This window comes from Eubalaena glacialis, chromosome 4, assembly GCF_028564815.1.
Source record: "Eubalaena glacialis isolate mEubGla1 chromosome 4, mEubGla1.1.hap2.+ XY, whole genome shotgun sequence".
Classification (NCBI taxonomy): Eukaryota; Metazoa; Chordata; class Mammalia; order Artiodactyla; family Balaenidae; genus Eubalaena; species Eubalaena glacialis.
Window position 1 is genome coordinate 178,318,422 of NC_083719.1, and position 27,831 is coordinate 178,346,252.

Sequence of the window (27,831 nt, forward strand, 5' to 3'; positions counted from 1 at the left end):
CGCGGACACGGCGGCCAGGCCAGGCGGGGCTAGAGCCGAGCAGGCCGGAGAGGGCCGTGCGCCCGGGGCGGGGGGGTCGCGCCGCGCCCGCCCCCTCCCCGCCCCGCGCGGGGCGTACGCACGCTCCTCTCACCGCACCTCTCTCCGCGCGGGGACCCCTGGCGGACGGCGCGTGGACATGGCCAGCGATGCTTTGCAGGTAGGCGCACCTGCGTCCTCAGCCCCCTGGCGGCCAGCCGGCGCCGGGGACCCCCGCCCGCGCGCTGCCGGAGCCCCCGGGATCGGGGCGGCCAGGGCGGGTCCCCCGAGCACTGGGCGCCCCCTCCCGGGGCCGGCACCGTGGAGCCAGCACAGTCCCCTTCTCGGCAGGTGGAGGTACGCACAGGGGGGGAGCGGGGAGGTCCTGCAGCACCCCCAAGCTCCGCCCTTCCCCGAGAATTAGAGAGGGCGCGGCGGAGGCTAGAATTCAGGTGTCTGTGGCTGGCTGTGCATCCCGGTGCCTGTCGCCCCTGCCACTCGTTCTCCCTCCCAGCGTTCGGTTCCGGGCAGGTGCAGCTCCACCTGAGCAGGTGCCTGGCGCGGTGCCCCGGGAAGGGAGGAGGCCGCCTGGCCCGTTCCTCTCCCCCGCACAACAAAGCTCCAGCCGCCCCCACCGCCGGACTGAGCTTTATGATGGTCCCGACGCCACCCACATTGTCACCTGTTGCCGGAAGTGCCAGAGTCACCTCATTAGGTCGGGGACGGGAGACCCACACGGCCACCCGGCTGCCAGGTGGAACCTTATCCCAGGTGGGGAGTGTCCATGTCAACAGACTGGGGATTCTCTTATACCTGGAATCCCACCTGGGCATGGGCTGGGTCACCCCACAACATACACACACACACACACACACACACACACACACACACACACACACACACAGTTGACTGACACCAACCTGCCGCCCAGCCAGGTTCTTCCTGTGCCACCTTGTGGACATCACAGCCCTGGACTCACCTTCCCTATTTGTGGCAAGCAGGGCCAGGGTGACTTCTGAAACTTCTTTCGTTCAGTGACCCAAATCTGAGACATGTCCTGTACCTCTGGTGCCCCCATTAGCGCCTCATCATCCCTCCGTCGTCCTGTGGTTGCTGTGTAACTGGGTTCTCGTCTCCTTCTGCACCTGCCCCCACATCCCCTTTGTGTCTGTCCCATGACCCCCATCCCCCACCCCAGTCCTGCTGATGGCCTGCCAGCCTTGCCGAGGAGCTGGGCGTATCTGGTGTTGCCGATCACACAAGGTCAGACCTTGGGGGCTGGGGAGGGCTGGGGTCTCTGCCTCTACACCTCAGCCCTGGGAGGGCTGTGTAGGAATCCCCTGGCGCATGCATGCGCTTGGCGTGTAGCAAACATGACCCGGACGGAGGCTGTGATTCCTGGAACGAGGCTGGACCTGTGCCCTGGTCCCCTTTCCCATCTCCTTCCTGCTCTCTTCCCCTGTCCTGGTCATTCCTTTCTCGTGGCTGCTTGGGTCTGCTAACCTGTCCCTCTGTCTGTCCCAGCGTGTGCCTGTCTGTTCTGTGTCCAGAAAACGGATGTCCTGTCCAGATTCCGGAAACGCCCAAAGCATTGAAATCTCCGGACATGGGGTCTAGGTCCCTGGCCACTCTGGGAAGAGGGGAATTCTGGAAGATGGACCCGCTGGACCTGGGGTCTCCTGCTTCATGGTGGGAGTTGGGGGAGCAGGGATTCTCCAAGGCCAGGCCAGGCTCCTAATTCATGGGTTCATCATGCTGGCCCTCAGGTGACCCCTGCCCTAGGTAGGAGTGAGTCACCCAAGAGAGGAGAACCCAGGAGGGCAGGCCTCCCTCCCTCCCTCCCTCCCTCCCTGCTCTGCATATTCTCGGGCCTCAGCAGCTGGAGGAGGTGAGGCTGAGGGAGCCTGCTTCTCCTCTCTGCCTGGACTTCCCTCATTTGACCCGGCCCTGCTCCTTCCTGGCTGTACCCCTGCTCTGCCTGCTGGGGATAGTGTGGGGCTGGGTGGCAGGTGGGGCCTGGTTGGTAGCAGGTGGTATTAGGTGAGCCTGGGTTTAAATTCCAGAGCTGTCACTTCCTAATGGTGTGTCCTAGGCCCAGTGCCTTTCCCTCTCTGAGCCTTGGTTCTGCCATCAAAAAAATGTAGCTGGAGGGTTTTCGTGGTGGGGAAAGATGTAGACCAGGCCAGCACCTTGCATGTGGGGCTGCTGTGAAATCCTTCCTGGGTCACGGTCAGCAGCTCAGCATGTGCATCTGTGTCCTTTAATCCAGGGTTTCTAAGCCTCAGCACTATTGACATTTGGGGCTGAATCATTCTTTGAGATGGAGGCTGTCCTGTGTACTGTAGAACGTTGAACAGCATCCGTGGACTCAACCCAGTAGATGCCAGTAGCACCCCCAGTTGTGACAACCAACCAGAAATGTCTCTGGATATTGCCACATGCCCCCAGAAGTGGGGTGGTAGTGGAGGCGATCCCCTCCCCCACGGAGAACTGCTGCTGCCACCTCTCTGAGCCTCAGTTTCCTCACCTGTAAAGTGGGGGAGAATTATGGCAGTTGCTCAGGATAAATGTGAGGGGTCAGTAGGATCATGGGAGTGACGCTTTTGGCCTGAAGTAAATCCTCCCTGGGGCCAGCTGCCCTTGAGGTTGGTCGGGAGCCAACCATGACTTTCTTCATCTCTGAAATGGGTTCTCATGGCGGCGGCAGATAATGTATGTGGGGCTCTTCATGCCGCGCTGACACCTAGCTCAGATTCTGGGCATTCCTGTTTGATATCCTAGTTCTGCCTTCTGCTGGCTGTAGGACTTTGGGCAAGTTACGTCACCGCTCCAGGCCTGTTTCCTCATCTTGAAAATAGGGTGATAAGAGGGACTTCCCTGGCAGTCCAGTGGTTAAGACTCTGTGCTTCCACTGCAGGGGGCACGGGTTTGATCCCTGGTCAGGGAACTAAGATCTGGCGTGCCATGCGGCATGGCCAAAAAAAGAAGAAAGAAAATGGGGTGATGATAGCACCTTCTGGAGTTGCATTAGTTGACCTGGGTGCAGCCTGTAGTAACTGCTATCATACTTGAGCTTTAATGGAGACACTCTCACCCCAACCCTCCAGCGCTGCCTCCTCACAATGTGGGCCTCAAGGAGGTGCCGCTGGGCTGGCCAGGCCCCTTAGGCCTCCAGGCTGTGGTCAGCAGCAGCGAGAGACCGAGCTGAGAAGAAGCCGGAAGCTGGGACAGGCTGCATCTGCAGGAAGGGGGCTGGGCCACCCATATAAGCACTCCTGGGTGTTTGCGTATAAGTGTGCACGGGTAGATGCAGCGGGTGTGCACACACTTGCTAGCCTGCGATGCGTGCACATGCCTATAGGTGTATGAGAGTGTGTGCACACCCAAGGCAGCCCCTGGAGCCTGTATACACGGGGGAGGCTGCTCTTCATGTCCACACTAGTGGGCCTGTGAATGTGTGCACGCTGTGTACACCTTGGGCATCCTCTCGGGACAGGGAGCAGGGGCCATCCCTGGGGTGCCTCCAGAGAAGCCGGCTCAGGCTGGAGTGGGGGCTGAGAGGAAGGCCCTCTAGATGCCCCAGAGGCCCAGAGCTGGCCTTTTGCAGGGGTTGCCGGGAGCTAGCAGGAAAGAGGAAGTAGCAGGCGAGAGGCCCTGACAAGGCTGAGGTTCAGGAAGAGGGCGGGGCCCTCAGCCGGGACCCAGGATGGCGGAGGCCAATCCCCCTTTGGACCAGGAGCTGGAGGTGCGGGCTGGGGTCCTTGTGGGGGGCCAGCAGGGGAGGACCCCAAGTGGCACAGGCCAGGGGCCCTGCCCCCGGTACCTCTCGGTTTTGGACTGAAGGGAGGAGATGAGGTGTTGGACTTGGAGTTTTCTGTTTGAGAGATGAAACTGGGGCCCTTTGGGCTTCCAGGCTGGGGAGATAGAGGTGGAAAGGGAGAGGACTCTGCTGTTTAGGGTGCCGGTTGTAGAGGATGAAAGGAGGGGAGATGGGGCCTGTCCCCGGGATCTAGTTTGGGGGTACAGCAGGGGATAGATGAGGCCTCGCCCCGTGTCCTCCTCGTTTGGGGGTATAGCAGAGGGAAGGTGAGGCCTGCCCTCAGTACCTCCTAGTCTGAGGGCACAGCGGTGAAGAGAAGGGGCCTGGGACCCCAACCGTATGATTTGGGGGGGCATCAGAGGCCTGCCCTTGATACTTCCTTGTTTGGGGAGCAGCGGAGGGAAGATGAAACCCGCCCTCAGGACCTCATAACTTGGGGGATAGGGGAGTGGAGATGGGGCCTACCCTTGGGACCTCCTAGTTTAGGGGGGCAGCAGAGGGGAGAAAGGGGTCTGCCCTCAGGACCTTGTCATTTGGGAGGGCAACAGAAGGGAGACAAGGCCTGTTCTTGGGACCCCCTAATTTGGGAGGACAATGGAAGGGAGATAGGGCCTGTCCTTGGGGACCCCCTAGCTTGGGGGGCACAGTGGTGGGGTGATGGGATCTGACCTGAAGAATCCCACTGCATAAGGACAGATGAAGGGAGATTGAACTGTATTTGTGGTCCCCTCCTCTGAGAGAACAGGGAAGGAAGAAGCCCCTGCCCTCGGGACTTAGCAGTTTGGGGATGTCTGAAAGCAGGGACAGGGCCTTGCCTCACCTCCCACTTTTGGCGGCGGGGTGGGGGGGGTGCCCATCAGAGGACATGGAGCAGGCCCTGTGTCAGGAGTTACAGTCTGGCGGGGGGGGCCGGCCAGGTCGGCTGAGCACGGTCTGCACCCCGTAGGCCTCCTGGCCCCGCTGACCCTGCTCCGTCCTCCTCAGAGCGAACCGCGCAGCTGGTCCCTGCTGGAGCAGCTGGGCCTGGCAGGTGCCGACCTGGCGGCCCCCGGGGTGCAGCAGCAGCTGGAGCTGGAACGGGAGCGGCTGCGGCGGGAGATCCGCAAGGAGCTGAAGCTGAAGGAGGGCGCCGAGAACCTGCGGCGGGCCACCACCGACCTGGGCCGCAACCTCGGCCCCGTGGAGCTGGTGCTGCGCGGCTCCTCGCGCAGACTCGACCTGCTGCACCAGCAGCTGCAGGAGCTGCACGCCCACGTGGTGCTGCCCGACCCCGCGGCTGGCGTGCACGGTAAGCCAGGCTTCCCCCAGGATGCGGGGCAGCGGGGCGTTCCACTGCCCAGGGCTCACCCGCCGTGTCCTAGAGCGAGGCCAGCCCATTGCCTCTGACCTCCAGGGAGACACGCTCGGTCACAACAGCACCGAGCCTCAAAACACAGGCAGACCAAAGGCCAAAAGCAACACCCAGAGAAAGGTACACACAGTCACACCCACACCTGGACAACACCAAAGGGCTTACACGGGGTCACACGAATATCCAGACTCACAGAGTCATACCACCACCCGGACAACACCCAAAGACTCTTTCTAAAATATCTTTAATTTTGATTGATTAAAAAAATTTTCAATTGTGATCAAAAAACACATAACAAAATTCGTCATTTTTAAGTGTATAGTTCAGTGGTGTTGAGTAGATTCACATTATCGTGCAAGGGATCTGCAGAACTTTTTCATCTTGCCACCGAAGACAAAGATGTAACACACATCACATCAGTAGCCAGAGACATTCACACACGGTCACACCAGCACCCAGACAACTCCAAGGCCATACACACTATCATATGAATACCCACAGACTTCCATACTGGTACCCAGCACCCAGAGAAATGCACACACAGTCACGCCAACACACAGACAATACCCAGAGACTCGCACATGCTCACGCCAACCCCCAGAGATTCACACTCACACAGAGCTGCCCAACCCCTACAGACGTCCACCGACCTATCAACAGCCTGAGACCTATACACATGATCAGACAAAGCCTGAAGACTCAACACCACTTAGCCCAACACCCATATACCACTTAGGTGTGTCAACAGCTAGAGACCAACATTGTCATGTCAACACTCAGAGATAACAGTTCAGCCGACACCCAAAACTTCATCCGGTCACAGCTGCACCCAGAGTGACCTGGACAGCCACACCACTCGCTAGAGACTCACAGAGCCGTGCCAGCATCCAGAGACACGCACGTCCGGCTGTACCAGCACCCAGACACGTGGACACAGTTGTACCAGTGCCAGGAGATCAGAAAGCACAGTTGTGCCAACAGTCGGAAGCATATGCCTAGAGTCACCTCCAGCACCCAGAATCTCACACAGTCATTCTAACACCTCGAATCTCACAGTTAACACTAGCACCTGGGGAGACACACACTTGCTCAGTTATGCCAACACCCTGCGGGTCACAGACTTAACCACTGCCACACCCACGGATGCCCACACAGCTGGGTAAGTAGTTGGGGACTTCCGTACGAAGGTAGATACAGTCACACCAACAGCAAGGACTCAACGCACACCTGGACACTTGCCTGTGCTCATTCATGCTGGTCCTGCCCCAGTCCTGAAGGGGTTTCCCTACGAGGGCTGGGGTGGTTGGGCCCTCTGGACCCTGGTCCCCAGCTCTTCCTCCCCCTGGCCCCCGCGGTGGATCTTCTCAGCTGGGGCAAAACCACCTGGGCAGATGGAGGTGAGGGCCGTGGTGACTCTGCCCCATCCACCCCCTCCAGATGCCCCCCAGTCCCCCGGTGCGGGCGGCCCAGCCTGCTCAGCCACCAACCTGAGCCGCGTGGCCGGCCTGGAGAAGCAGCTGGCCATCGAGCTGAAGGTGAAGCAGGGGGCGGAAAACATGATCCAGACGTACAGCAACGGCAGCACTAAGGTGGTGGCAGCGCGAGTGCACATCCCCCCGTGTGCATGTACACCCTCAAGCGCATCACAGTCGGGGTGGGGGCAGGGTGGCACCTACATCTGCTCCCCTGGGAGTCTGGGGTCCTCTGGGTTGGGGACAGAGGGGCTGATGGGTGGCTTTGCAGCAGGACTGGGGTGCGGGCAGCTCATGGGGGCATATGGGAAACAGGGTAACTGTGGGTGATGTCAGACAGACACATGGCAGAGACTGTCCCCCCATAGTCAGTTACCCCCAGAGACGGTCAGGGCAACATGCAGCCTCTCGCTGCTGGTGGTCTCTCTCTGACACCTGTACACACAGATCAACACCTAGGTGCACCACATACCATCATCCTAACATCTAGAGACACAGCCATGGTCATGATAACACCTAGAGACACACAGACACACATACACCGTCATAAGATCTAGGGTCACATCAGTAACAACGCTCATAAACATGTGGAGGATAATCACCACAGCCACCTCTAGATACAGAGAGACACACACCATCGTATAACGCCCGGACACACGGCACAGGCCAACAGAACACCTAGACACACAGACACACACATCATTCAATTCACACTCGGAGACCAGAGCTGTCACACGGGTGCTCCCCCAGTTGTACCAACACTGAGTACACAGTCACAGGTTTGCACCAACACCCAGAGATACACCCACAGCACAGCCAGACCTGTAGCTAGAGACCCGGAGAGCACCCGTGCCTGTGTGCGCACACAAATGCGAATATTATGTGGGAGGGCACGAACCATGCAGAAGTTTTTTGTTTTTTGTTTTTTTGTACCTTTTATTGATGTGTAACAAATGGACGTAAAGTGCAGAAAACTAAGTGTACAGACCGATGAATTTTTATCTGGGCACACATCACCCACATCGAAATACAGAACACTTCCTGTCACCCAGAAAGTGTTCCCTCCTGCCCCCTTCAGTCAATACACAGGCTTCTTTCACCACAGGTTAGCAGTGCCTGGTTTTGAAACACAGCACCAAGTAGATGGAAAAATCCACAACCAGTGTCCGGTGCTTGTACACACCACGGGGTCCTTGGCTATGCCCAGTCATCGCTGTGCCTTGACCTGCACACACAAACATCGGGACTCCACTTACTGCAACTGTCTCACATCCAGTCACCCTTGGACTCACCCACGTGGCTACAGTCAAGGCTACACCCAGCACGGGGAACACTTACACATGTACGCCATTCTCATAGCTGACACAAATACAGTGCCTGCTGGTGCAAGGCACGGCTCTGAGCCCTACACACAGATTAGCTCCTTTAATCCTCAGCCCAGTGTTGGTTGGTGCTATTAGTACTCCCCTTCCTGCAGATGAGCAAACAGGCCCAGAGTAGTTGAGTGGCTTGCCCAAAGTCACACAGCTGTTAGGCGGCAGAGCCAGGATTCAAATGCCATGGGCTACATCTCCCATGAACACCCAGGAACACACGGAGGCACATGTTATCACACCCACACGTGAATGCTCTGTCACAGGGTCACCCAGGGCCTGCACAATGTGGAGAGCAGGCCTGGTGGTCAGACCCTCATCTGCCCAGCCTTTCCCTCATGGCCCATCTCTGCCTCCAGGACCGGAAGCTGCTGCTGACGGCCCAGCAGATGCTGCAGGACAGTAAGACCAAAATTGACATCATCCGCATGCAGCTCCGCCGGGCGCTGCAGGCCTGCCAGCTGGAGAGCCAGGCGGCCCCAGACGAGGCCCAAGGTGAGTCCCTTGCCATGAAAAAGCCTCACCTGCATTCCACCTTGGAGAGTTCAGCTCCCAGCCCCACGAGGGGTCCCTTTCTGAGGCAGGGAGGTGGGTGCTGTGACTTCACCATGTGACTGGAACCCATTCCTGACCCTTGCCAGGCCTCAGTTTCCCATTTTGTCCTATTTCAGATTTGCATGTGATCATGTATTGGCAAACCACAGTTCTTGGACCAGATCTGCTACTGCCTTCTTTTTTTTTTTTTTGCAAATAAAATTTTATTGGCACCCAGCCATGCCCATTCATTTACTATCACTTAAGGCTGCTTTTGCAGTGCGACAGCAGGGCCAAGTAGTGGCAACAGAGCCTGTGTGGTCTGCAAAGCCAAAAATATTTACCCTTTGGCTCTTTACGGAAATAATGTGTGGACCCCTGGACTAGGTGATTGCCTTGTCACGTTGGCCCCTGTGCTGTAGAACTGTGGGTGTCCACGGCGTGTGTGTGTTTCTTTGTGTGTCTCAGTGTATGAATGCCTGGGGGTGTCTCAACCCCACTGTTAGCCTGAATTTGTGACAGGGTCTTGATGTATTGTGTGCAGAGATTATCTGTGCTACTGATGTGTGTCAGTGTTGATGTGATGATGACCGTGGGGACCAGAGGTTGTATGCATGCCCTGTAACTATGGTAGTTTCTGTGTCACCATGAGAGGTAAGTGTCAGCTGTTGGTGGGTGTTAGTGCATTTGGGCTGCTGTACCACAATACCACAGACTGGGGGTGGGGGCATGTAAACAACAGACGTTTATTTCTCACCGTTCTGGGGGCTGGGAAGTCCAAGATCTAGGCGCCAGCAGATCCAACGTCTGGTGAGAGCCCTCTTCCAGGTTCATAGACAGCTGCTTTCTTACTGCGTCCTCACTGGTAGAAGGGGCAAGGGAGCTCTCTGGGGTCCCTTTTATAAGGACACTGATCCCATGCATGAGGGCTCTGCCCTTATGACCTAATCACCTCCCAGCGGCCCCACCAACTAATACCATCATATTGGCGGTGGGGTTTCAACGTATGAATTTTGCAGGGACGCACACATGTAGTCCATAGCAATAGGGCTTGGAACTCGGATGACAATGCATGTGTCTTTGTAGCGGGGAGGTGTCGGCGTGACTGTGTGGTTATTCATCTGTACTCTGAATGCCTACGTGGGCTTCTCAGTGACAGTGTGTGATGGTATGATCACGTCCCTGTGCTTTTGGGTGACATTGTAACTTTTGGTGACAGCCTGATTTTGTCCCCATAAGTGTAAAAGCTTTGATGACTGGGCACATGTGACAGCAGTCCCGGTGGGTGCCACACAGCTGTGGGTGACTGTGACTGTCGGAGTGCCCAAGTCTGAGTCTAGGTCGTTGTGCAGGACAGCGAGAACGTCCTTGGAATCTACAGCCTTGGATAAGGGTGACCGTGACCTTGTGTCTCTGAGTGACAAGTTTCCTGCACCTGGGTGACAGTGTATCCTTGTGCCTGTCCCTGTGCCATTGGGTCTCTGTGTCTATGGGTATCAGTGATGCTGCCCTGCCTATGTGACAGTATGACGGCATTTCTTTACCTGTCCCTATGCCTTATCCATGTGGCAGTGCGATTCTGTTCCTGTGATTCTCCCTGGGCTGGAGTTAGAGCCCTGGGAGTTTTGCCACTCTGTGACTGTGTCCTATAAGGGTATTTATGTTTTGAGACCATTTCCCTCTGCCCCTGTGACTGCGTCCCTTCGCGGGGGGTTGACAAGGCATATATCTATGTAATAGCCTCACCACTGTGACAATGTCCCTATGTGGCAGTGTGATGGCGTCTTTGTGAGAGTGTGTGTTCCTCAGCGTGTGGGTGTGTGTGTTCCAGTGCCTACACTGGTGACAAAGTGATAATGCTGCTGTCATCCTGTGAGTGACAGTGTGACGATGTCTGTGTGACACTGTTCCTGTTCTCCCAACTGCATTGTATTTCATGGGGTGGGTGGTCACTATGCATTTATCCAGACCCCTGCTGGAGGAAATGAGGTTGTTTCCAATCTTTTGCTCTTAGAAGGAAGGTTGTGAATAACCGTGTAGAGGTGTTTTTTTTTTTTAATAAATTTATTTATTTATTTATTTTTGGCTGCATTGGGTCTTCGTTGCTGTGCACGGGCTCTCTCTAGTTTCGGCGAGCGGGGGCTACTCTCCATTGCGGTGCGCGGGCTTCTCATTGCGGTGGCTTCTCTTTTTGCGGAGCACGGGCTCTAGGCGCGCGGGCTTTAGTAGTTTTAGCACGTGGGCTCTAGAGTGCAGGCTCAGTAGTCGTGGCGCACGGGCTTAGTTGCTCCGTGGCATGTGGGATCTTCCCGGACCAGGGCTCGAGCCCGTGTCTTCTGCATCGGCAGGCGGATTCTTAACCACTGCGCCACCAGGGAAGTCCCTGCAGAGGTGTTTTTTATGGGATAAAGTCCCTGAACTGGGATTGCTGAATCAAAGGGTAAATACATTTGTGATTCTGATAGAAATGGCCAAACTGCCTCCATTGGAAAGCCACTTGTATTCCCATTAGCAATGAATAAAAGTTACTATTTTTTTTAAGTGTCCCTGTGTCTGTGTGACTATATCCTATCCAGTTGCCATGGTATCCCTGCGACAGTCCCTGGGGATGAAGTGGGACCCTGACAATGTATCTGTCCCTAAGACTTTGTTAATGGTGTGCCTGTATCTATGACTGTCCCCAGGTGACAGCTTAACTACATCCCTGGGACGTCCATGTGGGTGTGAGAGTGTCTGGATAAAAGAGGCACAGCATCTGGGTGGAAGTGTGGCCGTCTGCCTGTGGGTGACAGTGTGACTGTGTCACCGTGACCCCCCCCCACCTTGGGAGAAAGTGATGCATATTGATGGCCATCTGTCTGTGGCCAGTGCTTGTTCCTGCAGATGGCTGCGTGTCTGGGACCGGACTGGTTGGACCTGGGCCCAGGCTAGCCTCACTGCCTCGTGTCCCACACCCACAGGGAGTCCGGACCTGGGGGCCGTGGAGCTGCGCATCGAGGAGCTGCGGCACCACTTCCGAGTCGAGCACGCGGTGGCCGAGGGCGCCAAGAACGTGCTGCGCCTGCTCAGCGCTGCCAAAGCCCCAGACCGCAAGGCCGTCAGCGAGGTGAGGGACGCGGTGTCGACCCAGAGGGGTGGGGCTTCAGCGAGGGGTGGGACCTCATGTTCAGGGAGCCCAGGGGTAGGACCCAAATGGCTGAGGGCTTGGGCTTCCAGGGAGGAGCTCCAGGTAGGACTTAGCCAGTCGGGGGGAGGGGCCTGGGTCTGCACTTGGGGAGGGGCGTGCCGGATCCCGCCCCCAGCCCGGCCAGGCTCCTCCCACCGCAGGCACAGGAGAAGCTGACCGAGTCCAACCAGAAGCTGGGGTTGCTTCGGGAGGCGCTGGAGCGGCGGCTCGGGGAGCTGCCCGCTGACCACCCGAAGGGGCGGCTGCTGCGCGAGGAGCTTGCTGCGGCCTCGTCCTCAGCCTTCAGTGCCCGCCTGGCCGGGCCCTTCCCCGCCATGCATTATAGCACCCTGTGCAAGCCCGCGCCGCTCACAGGTGGGTCCCGACGTCCACCCCCAATCCGGACCCTACTTCCCGCAGCTCTGGACTCCTGACCCCTCCGAGTCCCCCAGCCCCGAGACTCCCAACCGGGATCTCCACTCTCCCCAACCCTGGACTCCCATCCCACTGTTCCCTCCCTTCTCCATTCACCCCAGCCCTCTAGACCTGGGCCCCATTTCCCATGCCAGACAGCCACATGCACCCTGGACTTCCCACCCCACCCTGCCCTCTGAGGGACTCTTGCCCCCATCCCCATCCTCACTTTCGCCACCCCTCCCCGAATGACCCTGCCTTTTTTCTCCAGCCAGAGTCCCCCAGCCCAGTCTCACAGTCCCTTGCTCTCAGAACCCTCAGCCCTGAACCTCTGTCCCCCCACCCCCAGGCTAGCCAGCCCCTCCCTCCTTAGATCCCTCAGCCACTACCTCCTCAGACCAGCCCTACCATAGACCCCAGCCCCAGTGTCAGACCTCAGATCAGCCTGCCGAATCTAAGCCTGGACTCCTAGTCCTACCTGGCTCACCACCGCCTGGACCTTCAGCCTACACCCTGAACCTCTCTTCTGTCACTAAACCCCGGCATCCAGAGCCCCTCCCCAGATTGACCCACCTGTCCCCTTGTCCCATGTTTCTCACTTCCGGACACAGCCATCCCTGCATCAGACCCCCTGCCTCACCCTGATAGTCCCTCACCACCTCCCACTTGCATGCTGGCCACTTCTGCACATGCCCACTTTACCTGCAGGCCCTTCCCCTCGTCCTGCCCCAGATGTGACCACCCCCCCGCCCCCGTCATGAGCCTGCCCCTCTCTCAGGGACCCTGGAGGTGCGTGTAGTGGGCTGCAGAGACCTTCCAGAGACCATCCCTTGGAACCCCTCGCCTTCAGTGGGGGTGCCTGGGACCCCTGAGAGCCGCACCCCCTTCCTGAGCCGCCCAGCCCGGGGCCTTTACAGCCGAAGTGGAAGCCTCAGTGGCCGGAGCAGTCTCAAAGCGGAATCCGAGAATACCAGTGAGTGGGCATCGAGGGTCTGGAGGGATGAGGTGGGGTGGGGGGGTCCTGGATTTCCCACATTTGTAACATTCTTAAAAACTAGTACATCACACCCATTAGGATGGATACCGCAAAACAAAACAAAACAAACAACAGCTGTTAAGGAGGATATGAGAAATTGGAACTCTTCTGCACTGTTGGTGGAAATGTAAAATGGTGCAGCCACTGTGGAAAACAGTATAATAATTATCCTCAGATAATTAAACATGGAATTACAATATGATCCAGCAATCCCGCTTCTGAGTAAATACACAAAAGAGTTGAAAGCAGGGTCTCGAAGAGATATTGGTATACCCATGTTCATAGCAGCATTATTCACAATGGTCAAAGGTAGAAGCAACCCAGTGTCTGTTGACAGATGGATGGGTAAACAAAATGTGGTCCATCCATGCAATGGAATATCTTTCTGCCTTAAAAAGGAAGGACAGGGCTTCCCTGGTGGTGCAGTGGTTGGGAATCCGCCTGCCAATGCAGGGGACACGGGTTCAAGCCCTGGTCCGGGAAGATCCCACATGCCGTGGAGCACTTAAGCCTGTGTGCCACAACTACTGAGCCTGTGCTCTAGAGCCTGCGAGCCACAACTACTGAAGCCCACATGCCTAGAGCCCACGCTCCGCAACAAGAGAAGCCACCGCAATGAGAAGCCCGCGCACCACAACAAAGAGTAGCCCCCGCTCGCCACAACTAGAGAAAGCCCGCACGCAGCAGTGAAGACCCAACGCAGCCAAAAACAATAAATAAATAAAATAAATAAATTTATATTAAAAAAAAGGAAGGACATTCTGAAACATACTGCAACGTGGATGAACTTGAGGACATTACGCTAAGTGAAATAAGCCAGTTATAAAAAGACAAGTAGTATATGATTCCGCTTATATGATCTAGAGTGGTCAGATTCATAGAGATAATGGTTGAGGGTGGGGGGGAACGGAGAGTTATTGTTTAGTGGGGACAGTTTCAGTCTGGGAAGATGAAAAGAGTTCTGGAGGTGGAAGGTGGTGATGGTTGCACAACAGTGTGGACGTACTTGATACCACTGAGCTGTACTCTTAAAAATGGTTATGGTGGTAAATTTTATGTTACGTGAATTTTACCACAATGTGAAAAAAAACTAATACATACATGTTTAAAAGTATGAATAAAAGAAGAATAACAATAGAGTAACCATCTGTGTTACCACCACCCAGGTCAAGAAGTAGAATTCTCTGAGCCCCCTCATGCCCCATCCTCAATTCCAGCCCCTTCCTCTGTCCTAGAGGTAGCTACTCTCCTGAGTCTCATGGTTATCATTTCCTTGTTTTGCTTTGTAGTTTTAGCACCCATGTACCATCTGAAAACAATGTAGTTTAATTTGCCTATGTTTGAACTTCATATATGTGGAATCATACAGAATGTATTTCATGGTAATGGCTTCTTTTATTCAACATTGTTTGGGAGACTTATCCCTATCGTTGCATGAAACTATAGTTCATTCATTTTACCCCTGTTTAATTGTCTTAGACTGAGGCATGTCAAATTGCTGTCTTTTTTTAGGTAAAAAATAGTTGAATATCAGCCATTTCATGGTTTAGCTAATACGACTATATTACAATTTATATATTAATTCATGGACAGTGAGATGTTTCTAATTTAGGGCTGTTATATAAGCATTATATTTATGCATCTCCCGATGTACACTTGCTTGCATTTTTCTAGGATGAATACTTAGGAATATATTGCTGGAACTTGTATACAGCATAAAAGTGAATTTGGATGCCCGCCTCACACCACACGCAAAAATCAACTGGAGATGGATTAAAGGCCTTAATGTGAAAGGCAGAACTGTAAAGCTTTGTCACATAGCACAGCAGAATATTATGGGGGGAGGAGAAGATTTCTTCAGTAAGATACAAGAGATTACCCTCCCCCTGCCAGCATCTCCTGACACCCTACCCCACCCCCTGTTCCAGGTGAGGTGAGCACCGTGCTCAAGCTGGAAAACACAGTGGTGGGGCAGACGTCCTGGAAGCCGTGTGGTCCCAACGCCTGGGAGCAGAGCTTCACCCTGGAGCTGGAGAGGGTGAGTTCGGTTAGGGGATGACAGGGCTTGGAGGAGGAGGAGTTTGAGGCCTCGGGCACCCCAAATGACGGCCCTCTTTCTCTCCCTTGAGGCACGGGAGCTGGAGTTGGCCGTGTTCTGGCGGGACCAGCGGGGCCTGTGTGCCCTCAAATTCCTGAAGTTGGAGGATTTCTTGGACAACGAGAGGCATGAAGTGCAGCTGGACATGGAACCTCAGGGCTGCCTGGTGGCCGAGGTACAGCCTGACCCCGACCCTGAGAAAATGCTTTGGCATCTCCTGCTCTCGGTTTTCTGGAAGGGGGAAGATGTGTTCTCCATTGGTCTCTGAATCTCGATAGAAAAGTACATATAATTAGTCACATCAATGCATGACTTAAGCTGGGAGTGGTTTTGTTCTGAAACAAGATATTAAAAAAAGAAAAAAAAAAAACCCAAAATTTTGTCAAGCTAGAAAAGCAAAGCAAAACCTAGCAACATATCACGGAGGTTGCTACCAGAGCCACGGCTGAGCAGAGAGATTCCTTCCGCAGTGATGTCAGGGTTAGGGTCCAAATCAGAGTAGCCCACCCTGGGCACTGTGGACATTTGGGCTGGGTCATTCTTGGTTGCAGGGGCCGTCCTGTGTAGTGTAGGGTGCTGAGCAGCATCCCCTGCCTCCACCCGCAGGATGCCAGTAGCAACCCCCCGCTCCACGTTGTGACAACCAAAAACGTCTCCAGACATGGCCAGGGTCCCCTGATTAAGAGCCCATAGTCTAAATAACATTCCTAGCTGACCCCCGGTAGTATGGCCAGGCCCTGTTCAAAGTGCTGTCCTGGCACTGACTTGTTAATCCTCACAATAACCCAATGCAAACAGGACCATTATTAGTCACATCTGATAGAGGAGGAAATGCACAGAGAAAGAAAGTCACTGGCGCCCTCATTTAACCAGAATTATCCTCAAATTTCTGTAAATTTGCCCCTAACATATACATGTGTCCTGTTTTTTGTATATATATATACGTGTGTCTGTGTATGTGTGTGTCTCCCCATGTCCTTAAACCCAGGAGGAAATTTGGTTTTTTTTTTGCTACTTGCTTAGATTTTTAAATACCACTTCTCTTTGCAAGAACATCAGACCACGTGAAAGAGATCAGAAATGTGAAAGAGAGACAGAGTTCACAATGCACAGTATAAAAAACAGCTGTATAATTAACTCTGTTTTCGGGAGTGGGATAAATATCAAGTGAGTCATTGAGTTCAAGTGAGTTTAAAGATTAACCTGAAAGAAGCTTTTCCTTGGTGGCCGGAGACCAAATATATATTAGTCTAAGTTTTCACTAAAAAGTGCTTTCAAAATTAAAAAAAAATTAGTAAATTTTCACTAATTCCTAACATGTAGTTTTTTCTTGAAAAAGTATCTAGAAAAATTCTTAAAATATTCAAGGGCTATTTTACTATCCAGGTGGAAATTCTTATGTGATCTCATAATCGAGGACTCCTGAAGGAAAGGAGCAGAGAAGGGCAGACTTCAGATGGTAGGGCCACGAAATTCTTCTTCTATTAGGAAGACTGTCCAAAACCCAAGTGGACAATAGAGGTGGGTGGCCCGGGGGACAAGTTCTGAGGCAGTCCTTCTTGCCTTCAAGGTTTACTTATAACATTCTATTTTGTTCTCCCCAAAGCACCAGCCTGTAGGACTTTCTGCAGTTCTGTTGTCAGTGAGCCTACAATAGTTGAGTTCTGTTGTAGGTAGAAATGTTCTATATCTGTGTCATCCAATACAGCAGCCGCTAGCCAGTTGAAGTGTGGCTAGTGTGACTGGGGAACTGACGTTTTCATTTCACTTAATTGAAATAGCCACATGTGGCTAGAGGTGACCAGATTGGACACCCATAAAGTCACACAGTTCTATGACTTCAGCACCTTCTAGAAGATGCGTTGGAATCGGGAGAATTCAACTAGACCACTGGTTTCCCCACATGGGTGGGCGCCAGCATCACCTGGAGGGCTTGTTGAAACACAGACTTCTGGGCTCCACCGCCGGGGTTTCTGATTCAGTGGGTCCAGGTTGGGGTGGCGGTGCTGAGAATCTGCATTTCCAGCAGGTTCCCAGGTGATGCTGCTGCTGGTGGTCTGGGACCACACTTGGGGAATCGGGACACTAGGTGAAGTGTAGGGCCTGTTTGCTGGAGTTGTATGTACATCTCATTGGATCAGACCCACTCCCCACCCCTGGAGGAGGGCCTGCTTGCCTACTTCTTGCCTTTCCAAGATGGCACTTCAGGAGGTGGTCCTGTCGAAGGATGGATTGGCTTTATGACCCCTTAATACGATGCATAGTACTCTGTGGTTGGATGTGATGCCACAGCGATCAGAACCCCCGAAACATATGGGCGTGCACACCTATGATCCTAAGGGCTTCCCCACCAAGCTGCCTGGAGGTGGGCGAGGGTCCTCACGCTAGCCCCTCCCTCAGGTCACCTTCCGCAACCCTGTCATTGAGAGGATACCGCGGCTCCGACGGCAGAAGAAGATCTTCTCCAAGCAGCAAGGTGAGGGGATGGGCTGGGGCAGGGGAGAGACCAGGGGTCCCGGGAGTGTCACAGAGGGTGACACCTGCCCCCGTCTCCCCAGGGAAGGCATTTCAGCGCGCTAGGCAGATGAACATTGACGTCGCCACCTGGGTGCGGCTGCTTCGCAGGCTTATCCCCAATGCCACTGCCACAGGCACCTTCAGCCCCGGGGCTTCTCCAGGACCCGAGGCTCGGTCCACAGGGTAAGGAGGGAGGGCCCCGGGGTTCCGGCTGCCTCTGGTTGCTGCCTGGGTTGCTAGGTCTTAGATGCACCCTCTTCCCTTTGCTGCAGCGACATATCTGTGGAGAAGCTGAACCTCGGGGTTGACTTGGACAGCTTACCCCAGAAGAGCTCTCTGGGTCCTCCTTCCAGCCCATCAAGTCTGGTGAGCTTCCCCCTTGGCCTGGGCAGTGTTAGGGGACCTCCACTGCAGCTCAAGGCCCAGAGATCGCCAGGAACTTCCCTGGTCACACAGCACACCTCTGCCAGAACCGGGGTCCTGTTCTCTATCCCGGATAAAAACATGAGCTTGGGAGCCAGGCCACCTGGGTCCCGTCCCTGCTCTGCTGCCTCCTAGCTGTGTGACTCACGCCAAGCAGCTTCACCTCTCTGTGTTTAGTACACTGCCCTGTAAAACGATCACATTTAAAACTCATGTCGATGACAGAAGTCCAGTTAGTGGTTTTCTCTGGGCGGGGGTTTATTGATAGGAGGGGGGACACAAGAGAGCCTGGCAAAGATGATAAAAATGTTCTGCATCTTGATCTAGGTCGGAGGTCAGCACACTTTTTCTGGAAAGGGCCATATAGTCAGTATTTTCAGCTTTGTGGGCCAGAGGGTCACAGTGATGACTAGTCAATACTGCTCTCGTAGAAAGCAGCCACACCTGATACAGGCAGACATGAAGGGGTGTTGCTCTGCGCCAGGAAGCCTTACTGAATGTCTGTCACTTTCGTGGATCATGAACTATTATTCTTCTTTTGATTTTTTCCCCCAACCCTTTAAAAACGTAAAAATCATTCTTAGCTTACAGACTGTACAAAACATGGAGTTTACCAACCCTTGGTCTAGGCGACGGGCATCTGGGTAGATACGTATGTAAGAGCTCTTTCCATTGCCCACCTCACTGAGTGCATTTTATACCTCATTTTCTAAAAAAGTGGAAACAATAATATATGCTTCATGGCATTAAATTAAAACGAGATGCCTCATTAAATTAGATGAGTTTGGCAACAAAAATGCAAAAGTTGAATAACATTGAATGCTGGGGAGGATGCAGGAAAACAGCACGTGAATCACTACATCTCCTTCGGAGGGCACAGCTGGCTGAGTTAAAAGAATGGGCATTATCTTGACCCAGAAGTTCCACTCCTGGACATCTGTGATGGACATGCACACATGTGCACCAAAATGCTTGAATGGTATAAAATACATCTAGAAAGGTACCCACGAAATCATTAACAGCAGCTGGCTCTGGGGAGGGCAGCTGGGGCAGGAGAGGACTGTTTCCTATTGTACACCTGTTTGCACTGATTGAATCTTTAGAACTGTCTCTATAGTGGAGAATGATGGACCAGTAGGTAAATTTTTCCCACTTAAATTATTAATTTTGATTCTTCTCAAAGTTATATATGCATATGATGTAAAGAATTAGGTCACTCCTAATGGGACTAATACCAATAAAGGGGATAAGTAGATAAATGATAAAATACAGCATAGAATGTGCTGGGAAGAAAAATAAAGCAGAGAAAGGGGACAGGGAGTGTTGGAGCTTCTGTTAGTTATTTAATATGGCGGTCAGTTGGCCACCTTCAGAGGTGACATTTGAATAAAGGCCTGAAGCAGGTGAGGGAGGAACAGTGCAGGTGCTGGGAAAAGAGAGTTCCTGGTGAGAGAACAGCCCCATGCAAAGGTCCTGGGGTGGAAACATGCCTGGTGTGTTCAGGGCACAGTGAATGGAACAGTGTGGCTGAAGGGGGATTGAGTGAGGAGGGGAGGGGGAGGAGAGGTGAGGTCAAATTGGTGACGGGAGCCTTGGTGGCTGTTGTGGTTATGGGTTATTGTACTCTGACCTCCTCTGTCTGCCACAGACTTCTCTGATCCAGGAAACTACCACCACTCCTGAGCTGCCTTCAGAGACCCAGGAGACCCCAGGCCCCGCCCTGTGCAGGTGACACCCCTCCCCTGGCCACCACCCACCACCCCTGCCCACTGTCCCTTCCCCACCAGCCTCCTCTTTCCACAGCCCTCTGAGGAAGTCACCCCTGACCCTCGAGGATTTCCAGTTCCTGGCGGTGCTGGGCCGGGGTCACTTTGGGAAGGTGAGGTGTGGGGGCAAGGAGTTGGGGGTCTATGGGGTCCAGACCTCCCGGTCCTTGGACTGGCCACTAAGGCCACCCCTGCCCACTGTGGTTCCAGGTGCTGCTCTCCGAATTCCGGCCCAGCGGGGAGCTGTTTGCCATCAAGGCTTTGAAGAAAGGGGACATTGTGGCCCGAGACGAGGTGGAGAGGTGGGGACCCTGCTCAGGGCCTCTGAGAACTTTGGTCTTCTGGGAAATGGGAGACAGAGCAGTCCCCTCCTTGGAGCTGCTGTGAGAGTGATTCATAACAGTCACTTGTACTTATTAAGCTAGTATTGGGTTGGCCAAAAAGTTCGTTCGGGTTTTCCTGTAATGCAGCGAAACCCGAACGAACTTTTTGGCCAACCCAATACTTAGAAGAATAACGACTCCTAGAAAGCACCCACCGTGTGCTTTACATTCAGTAACGAATTCCTCACAACAGCTCTAAGAGGTAAGTACTGTTATTGTCCCCATTCGGCTGATGGCACAGAGAGGTTGAGCAAATTGCCCAAGGTCACATAGCCAGTAAGCAGCAGGTCCGCAATTTGAACTTAGGGACTCGAGTTCTGAAGCCTGTGCTATTAATGGTGCCATTGTACTGCCTCTGCTTTGGGGTCAGGACCCTGAGTTCAGATCCTACCTCTGCTACAGATATGCTTAGAAACCTTAGGGAGGTCATTTCACCCTTCTGAACCTCAGGCTCCCCTTCTAGAAAAGGGGAGTAATAATGCCTTTCTTGCAGGGTTGCCGGGTGGAATGAATGAGAGGATGACTCCAGAGCGTTCTGCACAGTGCCTTGCCCCCTGTAGATACCTGAGATTGTCCCCAATCTTCTTGACATCCTTTTATTAACCAGGAACCCAATTTAGGCTTAAGCAAATACAGGAATTTATTGCTCTGCATCAGAAAAGTCCAGGGGTGGACTACCTTCAGGCATGGCTGTACGCAGGTGCTCAGCTGATATCTCTCACTTCTGCTTTTGTCTGTGTGGGCTTTGCTTGCAGTCCCCTCGCAGGGACAGAGATGCCCCCCACCCTAGCAGTTTAAGGCTCATCTGCAAACTTTAGCTCTTCTTCCTTAATAATTCCAGCAGAAATCCTGAGATTGAGCCCCATTGGCTTGGCTTGCCCTTTTGTGAGCCAATTCCTGGCCAGGGAGATAGGGTGCTCCAAAGGGAAGTAACGGTCCCCCTGGTGGTTTCCCAAAGGGAAGTTACTAGGACGGTTACTAGGACAATGGATGGATTCTGGGTGCCTGGTTAGCACGTTCAGAAGCATTAAGCAACTTGCCCAAGTGTGCACAGCCATGCAAGGCCCTTGACAAACATCTGATGATTGAGGACTCTAGGGAGTGGGCGAGTTGGTGGTAGGGAGCTGCTGTGGTCTCTGACCCCTGCCCCACCCCCATCCTGCCCAGCCTGATGTGTGAGAAACGGATCTTGGCGGCCGTGACCAGCGCGGGACACCCCTTTCTGGTGAACCTGTTTGGCTGTTTCCAGACACCAGAGCATGTGTGCTTCGTGATGGAGTACTCGGCCGGCGGGGACCTGATGCTGCACATCCACAGTGATGTGTTCTCAGAGCCCCGTGCTGTGTGAGCCTAGGCCCCCTCCCCACACCTCCACCCACAGGCCCTGCCTCCCCCCAGCTCCTGGAGTTATGGGGTAATGGGGGGCTTTTGAGGATGTGGGAGCCTTATGTGACCCTCTACCTTTCCTGGAAGCCCAGCTCCCTCACACCAGCCTCTCTCTGCAGCTTTTATTCGGCCTGTGTGGTGCTGGGGCTGCAGTTTCTCCATGAACACAAGATTGTCTACAGGTATGTGTGTGTGCGTGTGTGCGTGTGTGTGCGCGTGCGTGTGTGCACGCGTGCGTGTGCGCACGTGCCCGCGTGCGCATATACCCGTGCATGCATGCTGTGCTCACTGGGGGGCCCTGAGGCTTCAGGCAGGACCCAGATCCCCACTCATCCCTCTTTACATCCTCCCATCCCTCCCCCCCGCCACAGGGACCTGAAGTTGGACAATTTGCTCCTGGACACCGAGGGCTATGTCAAGATTGCAGACTTTGGCCTCTGCAAGGAGGGTGATGAGGGGCGGGACTGGGATCTGAGGGGCTGGCTTCTGGGGTTTAGACAGAGAGGGGAGGGAATGGAGTCCCCAGCCCTACCTGGGTTATCCCCTACCCTGGTCCTGGGACAGGGCTGGCTGTCTGGACCACCCCATGCTGGGCTGGGCTAGAGCTGTGACCTCCCCCATAACCTCACATGGCCCTGCTGCCCCCAGGGATGGGCTATGGGGACCGGACCAGCACTTTCTGCGGGACCCCGGAGTTCCTGGCACCTGAGGTGCTGACAGACACATCGTACACTCGGGCGGTGGACTGGTGGGGGCTGGGCGTGCTGCTGTATGAGATGCTGGTTGGTGAGGTGAGGCCCCAGGCCGCTCCGCCCTGCCTGTCCCTGGTAACCTGTATATGCCCGGTGGGGGAGAGCGGGGTCAGAACTGGCCTCCACTATGTGCTGTCTGATTGAGGACAGGTGGCTTTGCCTCCCTAGCCTCGGTTTCTGCATCTGTAAATTGGGGTACTTACCCTCCCAAGTGAGGCTTGTAAAAGTGCAACGGGAGCCCAGGGTGGAGCTGGGTGTGGTGTGGCCAGAGGGGCCTAATTCACCCTGGCTCTTCCTGTCCCCAGTCCCCATTCCCAGGGGATGACGAGGAGGAGGTATTTGACAGCATCGTCAACGATGAGGTTCGCTACCCCCGCTTCCTGTCAGCTGAAGCCATCGGCATCATGCGCAGGGTGAGGACCCCTCCAGGTTAGGGTGGGCCAGGGGAGTGGCTCTGGGACGAGGAAGGGGAACATTGACACAGAACTCCCTCCCCCCAGCTGCTGCGGAGGAATCCAGAGCGGAGGCTGGGATCCAGCGAGAGGGATGCAGAGGATGTGAAAAAACAGCCTTTCTTCAGGGTGAAGTCCCCCACTCCCAGGAGCCAGTCATCCCCCCCACCCAAGACCTAGTGGCTTCACCTCCAACACTGTCACCTCCCCTTGACACCTGCCTGCTTTTCCTTCCCCCTTCCTCACCCTCACTGGCCCTCCTACACCCACATCCACTCCAGGCTGGCCTGGGGGGGGAGCACTGCCCTGTGTATGAGCCCAGGCCCCTCCCCCCACTCATATGGTGATCCTTCCTGAGCCCCCAGGCCCGACACTTTACCCCCCTCTATTTTGTGACTCCCTATGTTGATCCCCACAGATCCAAGGCCAGACAGGGTGCAAGGAGCAAACCCCTCCTGCGCTCTGCCCTGAGCCTCCCCTGCTGACCTCTCCCCTCTCTGCCCTGCAGACATTGGGCTGGGATGCCCTGCTGGCCCGGCGCCTGCCGCCGCCTTTCGTACCCACGCTGGCCGGCCGCACTGATGTCAGCAACTTCGACGAGGAATTCACAGGGGAGGCCCCCACGCTGAGCCCACCCCGCGACGCTCGGCCCCTCACGGCCACAGAGCAGGCGGCCTTCCGGGACTTCGACTTTGTGGCCGGGGGCTGCTAGCCCCCTCCCCCACTTCTGCCCCCACCGAGCTGTCAGTAGTTTTTAAAAAGGCCTTTGGGATTTGCTCTATCCATGCATCCTCCGTCGCTTTTTGTGCACAGTAATGGGGGTGGGGGGCGTGCTTGGAGGTGGGGAGAGTTGGGAGGGGATGTGATGCGTGGCCGGCGGCGTAGGGAGTGATGGGGAGAGGCCCTGGATTATGGTGGGGGATCATTTGAAGGGGGCCAAGGGATGGTGGAGACTCGGGGCTGTTATTATGGCGGGGAGCATGGGCAGGCTGCCATGGGAGGGGGCTCAGAGCTGTGTTGAGGGACTTCCGGGGGTAGGGGCCAGTGATGGGGCGTAGTTTGGGGGGTAGGGACTTGGGGTTGTGTGGGGGAGCTCAGGGCCACAATGAGCGAATGGTTGCGGGAGTCACTCATGACGGCGGCAGGGGCGAAAAGCGCCCCCCAACCCTCCCACTCTGCTCCCAGCCGAGCGCCCGCCCCAAGACTGCGGCCACGGCGTTGTGCGCATGCTCCTCCGGCTCTGCGTCTCTGCGCCCCCGCGTGACTAGTCCCGGAACTGCACACCCCGGAGGCGTACACAGCACCTCTGCGGCCCCCGCGCGGCCGCGAAGGTGCTGCAGCCACGACGGGACGCACCGCCCGGGGCTTGTCCGCAAAAAAGGTTTTAGTCCCCGAAGTCTCCGAGCTGCGGACCAGAGGCCGGCCCCGGGTGGTCTGGCTTAGCCGCCGGGCGCCCCTAGAAGTGACTGAGGCCACTGTGCCGGGAGCTGCGCAGCGAGTTGGCCTCCCAAGCGCTCGTTAGGCCCAGCCCCGTGGGGCTGCCCTTGGCACCTGCCCTTGAAGGCAGGAGGCGAAGCAGTTGGTGAAGCACAGCCCGGCGCAGCAAGATGTACACCCAAGGGTCCAGAATCTGGTTCCATGAGGCGAGGCGCACGGCCAAAAACAGTGGCCGCTGCAGGGAGCTGGAGCCCCAGCCCGCGATGGCCAGCACCACCAACACCTGTGGGAGAAGACAGTGTGAGCGGTGGGTGGTGTAAGAAAAGGGCACCGGCGAAGGGTAGGGCTGAGATGGATGGGAGAGTGTCTGGAAGGTAAGGAGGCTGTGAGGATGGATGGAACGTCACGGGGAGGGTAAATGGGAATCTAATTGGGAAGGAGCTGTGGAGAGAGGGGAGAAGAAGTGGGGGCCTTAGAGAGCGTGGCAGAAGCAAAGGCCTGCAGTGGGTGTGTGCTTGGGCAAGAAAGAAGTCCCAGGTATCCCAAAGGACGGGGGATTGAAGGGGAGAAGAGAAAAGGGGTGGTGATGGTGGAAGGAAGCTAGGGAATGAAAGCACTTAGGTGGGTGGGGTTGGAGGGGAACCTTGCCTGGGTGGGGTGAACTACAAAGACCCCAGGAAGGAGTAAGATAAGGGGACTGGGAGGAGGAGTGGGACGTCAGAAGGAGAGGACAAAGGGTGGACTCTGGCAGGTGGGGCCTCGAGGGGGCAGTGCCCTGGCTGGGTCAGGGAGAGAGGACCCAGGTATCCCAGGATGGAAAAGGGTGGGAGAGGTCACGGAGGGCGTGGGAAGGAGCAGGGTTGGAGGGGCATGTGCGCCCCTCACCAGCAGGGGGCTCCAGCAGATGCACGACACCACCATGATGCCTACGAGCTGGCCCACCATCTCCACGTCGTGGGCACGGGCTCGCCGCGCTGAGCCACGGCCCAGGGAGCCGCCGGGGGCGCCGGAGGCCGAAGCGACGGACGAGGCGGACGAGGCGGACGAGGCGGAGGCCGGGCGGGGTCCGCTCCCTCCCCAGTGACGGCGGCTGTCGGGACCTCCAGCCGGGAAGTGCCGTCGAGAGCGGCGGCGCCAGCGGGCGCGCAGCAGGGCCAGGCCGCTGAGCGTGTTGCACACGAGCGCGGCGAGCAGCGAGGCCAAGCCGAGGCCGGCGAAAAGGCCGGCGAGCAACGACTGGCGCCAGCCTCCCGCCGGGCCCAGACCGATGAAGCACCACGTACCCGGGTACTGCAGCTCGTAGCGGCCCACGCGCGCCAATGGCAGCAGCGCCACGGCCAAGGCCACGGCGGCCAGCGCGGCCAAAGCCAGCCGCGCGCGGGCCACCGAGACGCCGGCTGCGTGCAGCAGCGGCCGCGTGACGCCCACGCAGCGCTCCACGGCCATGCCGCAGCCCAGCAACAGCGGGCACAGGCCGAAAAAGACCATGCATCCGCCCAGGAAGTGGCAGGCGCCGCCGGCCGGCGAGCGCCCCGCCGCGTACAGGCGCAGCACCAGCGCACCCGGGATCACGTGGCCCGCCAGGTCGGTGGCCAGCAGGCTGGCGACGAACAGCAGGAAGGTGGCTGCCGAGCGGCGGCGCCGCAGACGGCCCGCGGCCTGCGCCAGCAGTGCCAGCGCCAACACGTTGGACACGGCGCCCAGCGTCATGGAGAAGATGGGCAGCGCGGGCGACACGCCCGCCAAGTCCGACAGCGGTCCGGCGGACGCGTTGGAGGCCCCGGGTGCTGTACACGTGGTCGCCTCGCCCGCCAGGCTCAGGTTGAGGGGCCCGCAAGGGCTCATGTCAGGTGCGGGGGGTGGGGCTGGGGAGAGGAGAGGAGGGGTAGGTGAGGTTCCACCATTGGCCTGGGACCAGCTGGTGGTCCCATCTCAGCTCATCAGGACCCATTTGACCCCATGGAGTTCTTCTATGGACCCTCTGTCCATGGCAACTCCAAATGACTCTGGCTGCCCCATTCCTGATCCACTCCTCCTCCTCTTCCTCTTCCCAGCCCATCTCTTGCTCCAGGCCTCAGTCTGCCCTCATTGCCCTGTCCACCAGGGTCACCTGGCTTCAGCCCCACCTGTCTCTGACCCCACCTCTGGGCCTTAACCCACCCACTTCTGACACCCACCTCCTATTTTGACACCACAGCCAATTCCTGGCCCCCGGCCCCACCTGATACCCACTGACCCATTTCTGATCCCAGGGCACCATCTGACCCCACTGCCCCATCTTTGACCATCACTATGTCACCTTTACTCCAGTCCCATCCTAGATGCTCACAGCCCCACCTCTGCCACCTCTCTCCCCACCACTGCCTCTTTCCCCAGGGCCACATCCCTGTCCCCACAGCTCCATCCCTGTTCCCATAAACCCATCTCTGTCCCCTTGGCCACATCTCTGTCCACACAGCCCTGTCCCTGTCCCCAGAGCCCCATCCTTGTCCCCCACACTCCCATCTCTGAGCCCCATCGCTGCCTCTCGCCCAGGCCCTACCTCTGCCCTCTGCTGCCTCACCCTGGATGCCCACAGTTCCGCTCCTGCCAGCTCCATGTCCCTGCCCCAGAGGCCTCAAGGCTAACCCGTCACCACCCATTCCTTGATAGCCCCTGGTGAGGGCTGAGAGGTCAGAACTGTCTGCTAGGTCTTATGGGAAGGGAGGCTGGACAGACAGTAAGATCAACAGGGACAGACAGATGGGCTGAGTCAAGGAACACAGGAAGGACAGGCTGGGGGAGCCATGGCCCCATCCTTTCACGCCTTCCTCCCCCACTGGAGATCCTCGTGCCCCAGCCTTCTTACCCGGAGCTGCCTGGGACGCAGGGTCCCCATCGCCTGCCGCTTGGTCCCTGCTGCCCCGCTGCACCGGCTGCCCTGCTGCGCCCTAGCCTGCTGCGCCTGAGCTCTCCGACAGGCCGCTCCCTCCCTCCCTCCCTCCCTCCCTCCCCGGGTGGCTCCTCGCTCCCTGCCTCCTCCCGCTGCCCGCTCCAACCTCCAGGGGCCGTTCCACCCAGCGCACGCCTTCAGGGGACCTGGGGTGACAGAGACCCCCTTTTTGTACTCCTGGCAATGGTCATGGGCCGCTCCAGGCCCCAGCTCCCCTCATGAGTAGGGGGGGCTCTGGGAAGTTGGCCTGGCCCCCGTGACCCGCTCCCCCTGGTGGGGCCTGAGCAGCCCCATTCCCTCCCGGGCGTGGGCGTCTCGCCTGCCTCATTAATAAAGCGGATAAAATCTAAACACTGGAAAACGTGAGTGTTGCCCAGGGCAGGCTGGGCCGGTTTAGGGGTGCTACTACCCCCACCGGGGCTGCAAGGTTGGAGGACTAGCCCTGCGTGGGGACAGCAGCACCCCCTTGCCCTGCCAGGGCCTTCATGGATGTTGGGTGGG

At 56.4% G+C, this 27,831-nt stretch overlaps 2 protein-coding genes across 3 annotated transcripts; one reads left to right on the top strand and one right to left on the bottom strand.

The window, feature by feature from the left end:
• PKN1 (protein kinase N1) lies at positions 1-23,742 on the top strand. Of its 2 annotated transcripts, none has more exons than XM_061190395.1 (22): positions 1-199; positions 4,823-5,126; positions 6,627-6,778; positions 8,394-8,529; positions 11,529-11,674; positions 11,896-12,109; positions 12,927-13,121; positions 15,113-15,222; positions 15,314-15,457; positions 17,683-17,758; positions 17,841-17,982; positions 18,072-18,165; positions 19,871-19,950; positions 20,026-20,101; positions 20,199-20,290; positions 21,539-21,715; positions 21,877-21,939; positions 22,129-22,205; positions 22,406-22,548; positions 22,815-22,922; positions 23,010-23,090; positions 23,470-23,742. In XM_061190395.1, exons 1-22 carry the CDS (start codon positions 179-181, stop codon positions 23,671-23,673), a joined length of 2,835 nt encoding a protein of 944 aa, XP_061046378.1. In that variant the 5' UTR covers positions 1-178; the 3' UTR covers positions 23,674-23,742. The 2 variants fall into 2 exon arrangements, with proteins under 2 accessions (XP_061046378.1, XP_061046377.1); XM_061190394.1 differs by lacking the exon at positions 1-199 and adding an exon at positions 3,710-3,763.
• On the bottom strand, positions 20,987-27,344 carry PTGER1 (prostaglandin E receptor 1). Its single transcript, XM_061190396.1, has 3 exons — positions 27,247-27,344; positions 25,284-26,263; positions 20,987-24,681 (listed from the first exon to the last, which is right to left on the bottom strand). The coding sequence occupies exons 2-3, from the start codon at positions 26,241-26,243 to the stop codon at positions 24,418-24,420; spliced, it is 1,224 nt and encodes a 407-aa protein (XP_061046379.1). The 5' UTR covers positions 26,244-26,263; positions 27,247-27,344; the 3' UTR covers positions 20,987-24,417.
• Between the last annotated feature and the right edge of the window lie 487 nt (positions 27,345-27,831).

Bases quoted from the DNA above. Each gene is read 5' to 3' on its own strand.
- PKN1 (XM_061190394.1), top strand. From the start codon at position 3,725: ATGGCGGAGGCCAATCCCCCTTTGGACCAGGAGCTGGAG. The intron at 3,764-4,822 runs GTGCGGGCTGGG...CGTCCTCCTCAG, and splicing joins CTTTGGACCAGGAGCTGGAG to AGCGAACCGCGCAGCTGGTC. The intron at 20,102-20,198 runs GTGAGGTGTGGG...CTGTGGTTCCAG, and splicing joins GCCGGGGTCACTTTGGGAAG to GTGCTGCTCTCCGAATTCCG.
- PTGER1 (XM_061190396.1), bottom strand. From the start codon at position 26,243: ATGAGCCCTTGCGGGCCCCTCAACCTGAGCCTGGCGGGCGAGGCGACC. The intron at 24,682-25,283 runs GTGAGGGGCGCA...CTTCTCCCACAG, and splicing joins TCTGCTGGAGCCCCCTGCTG to GTGTTGGTGGTGCTGGCCAT.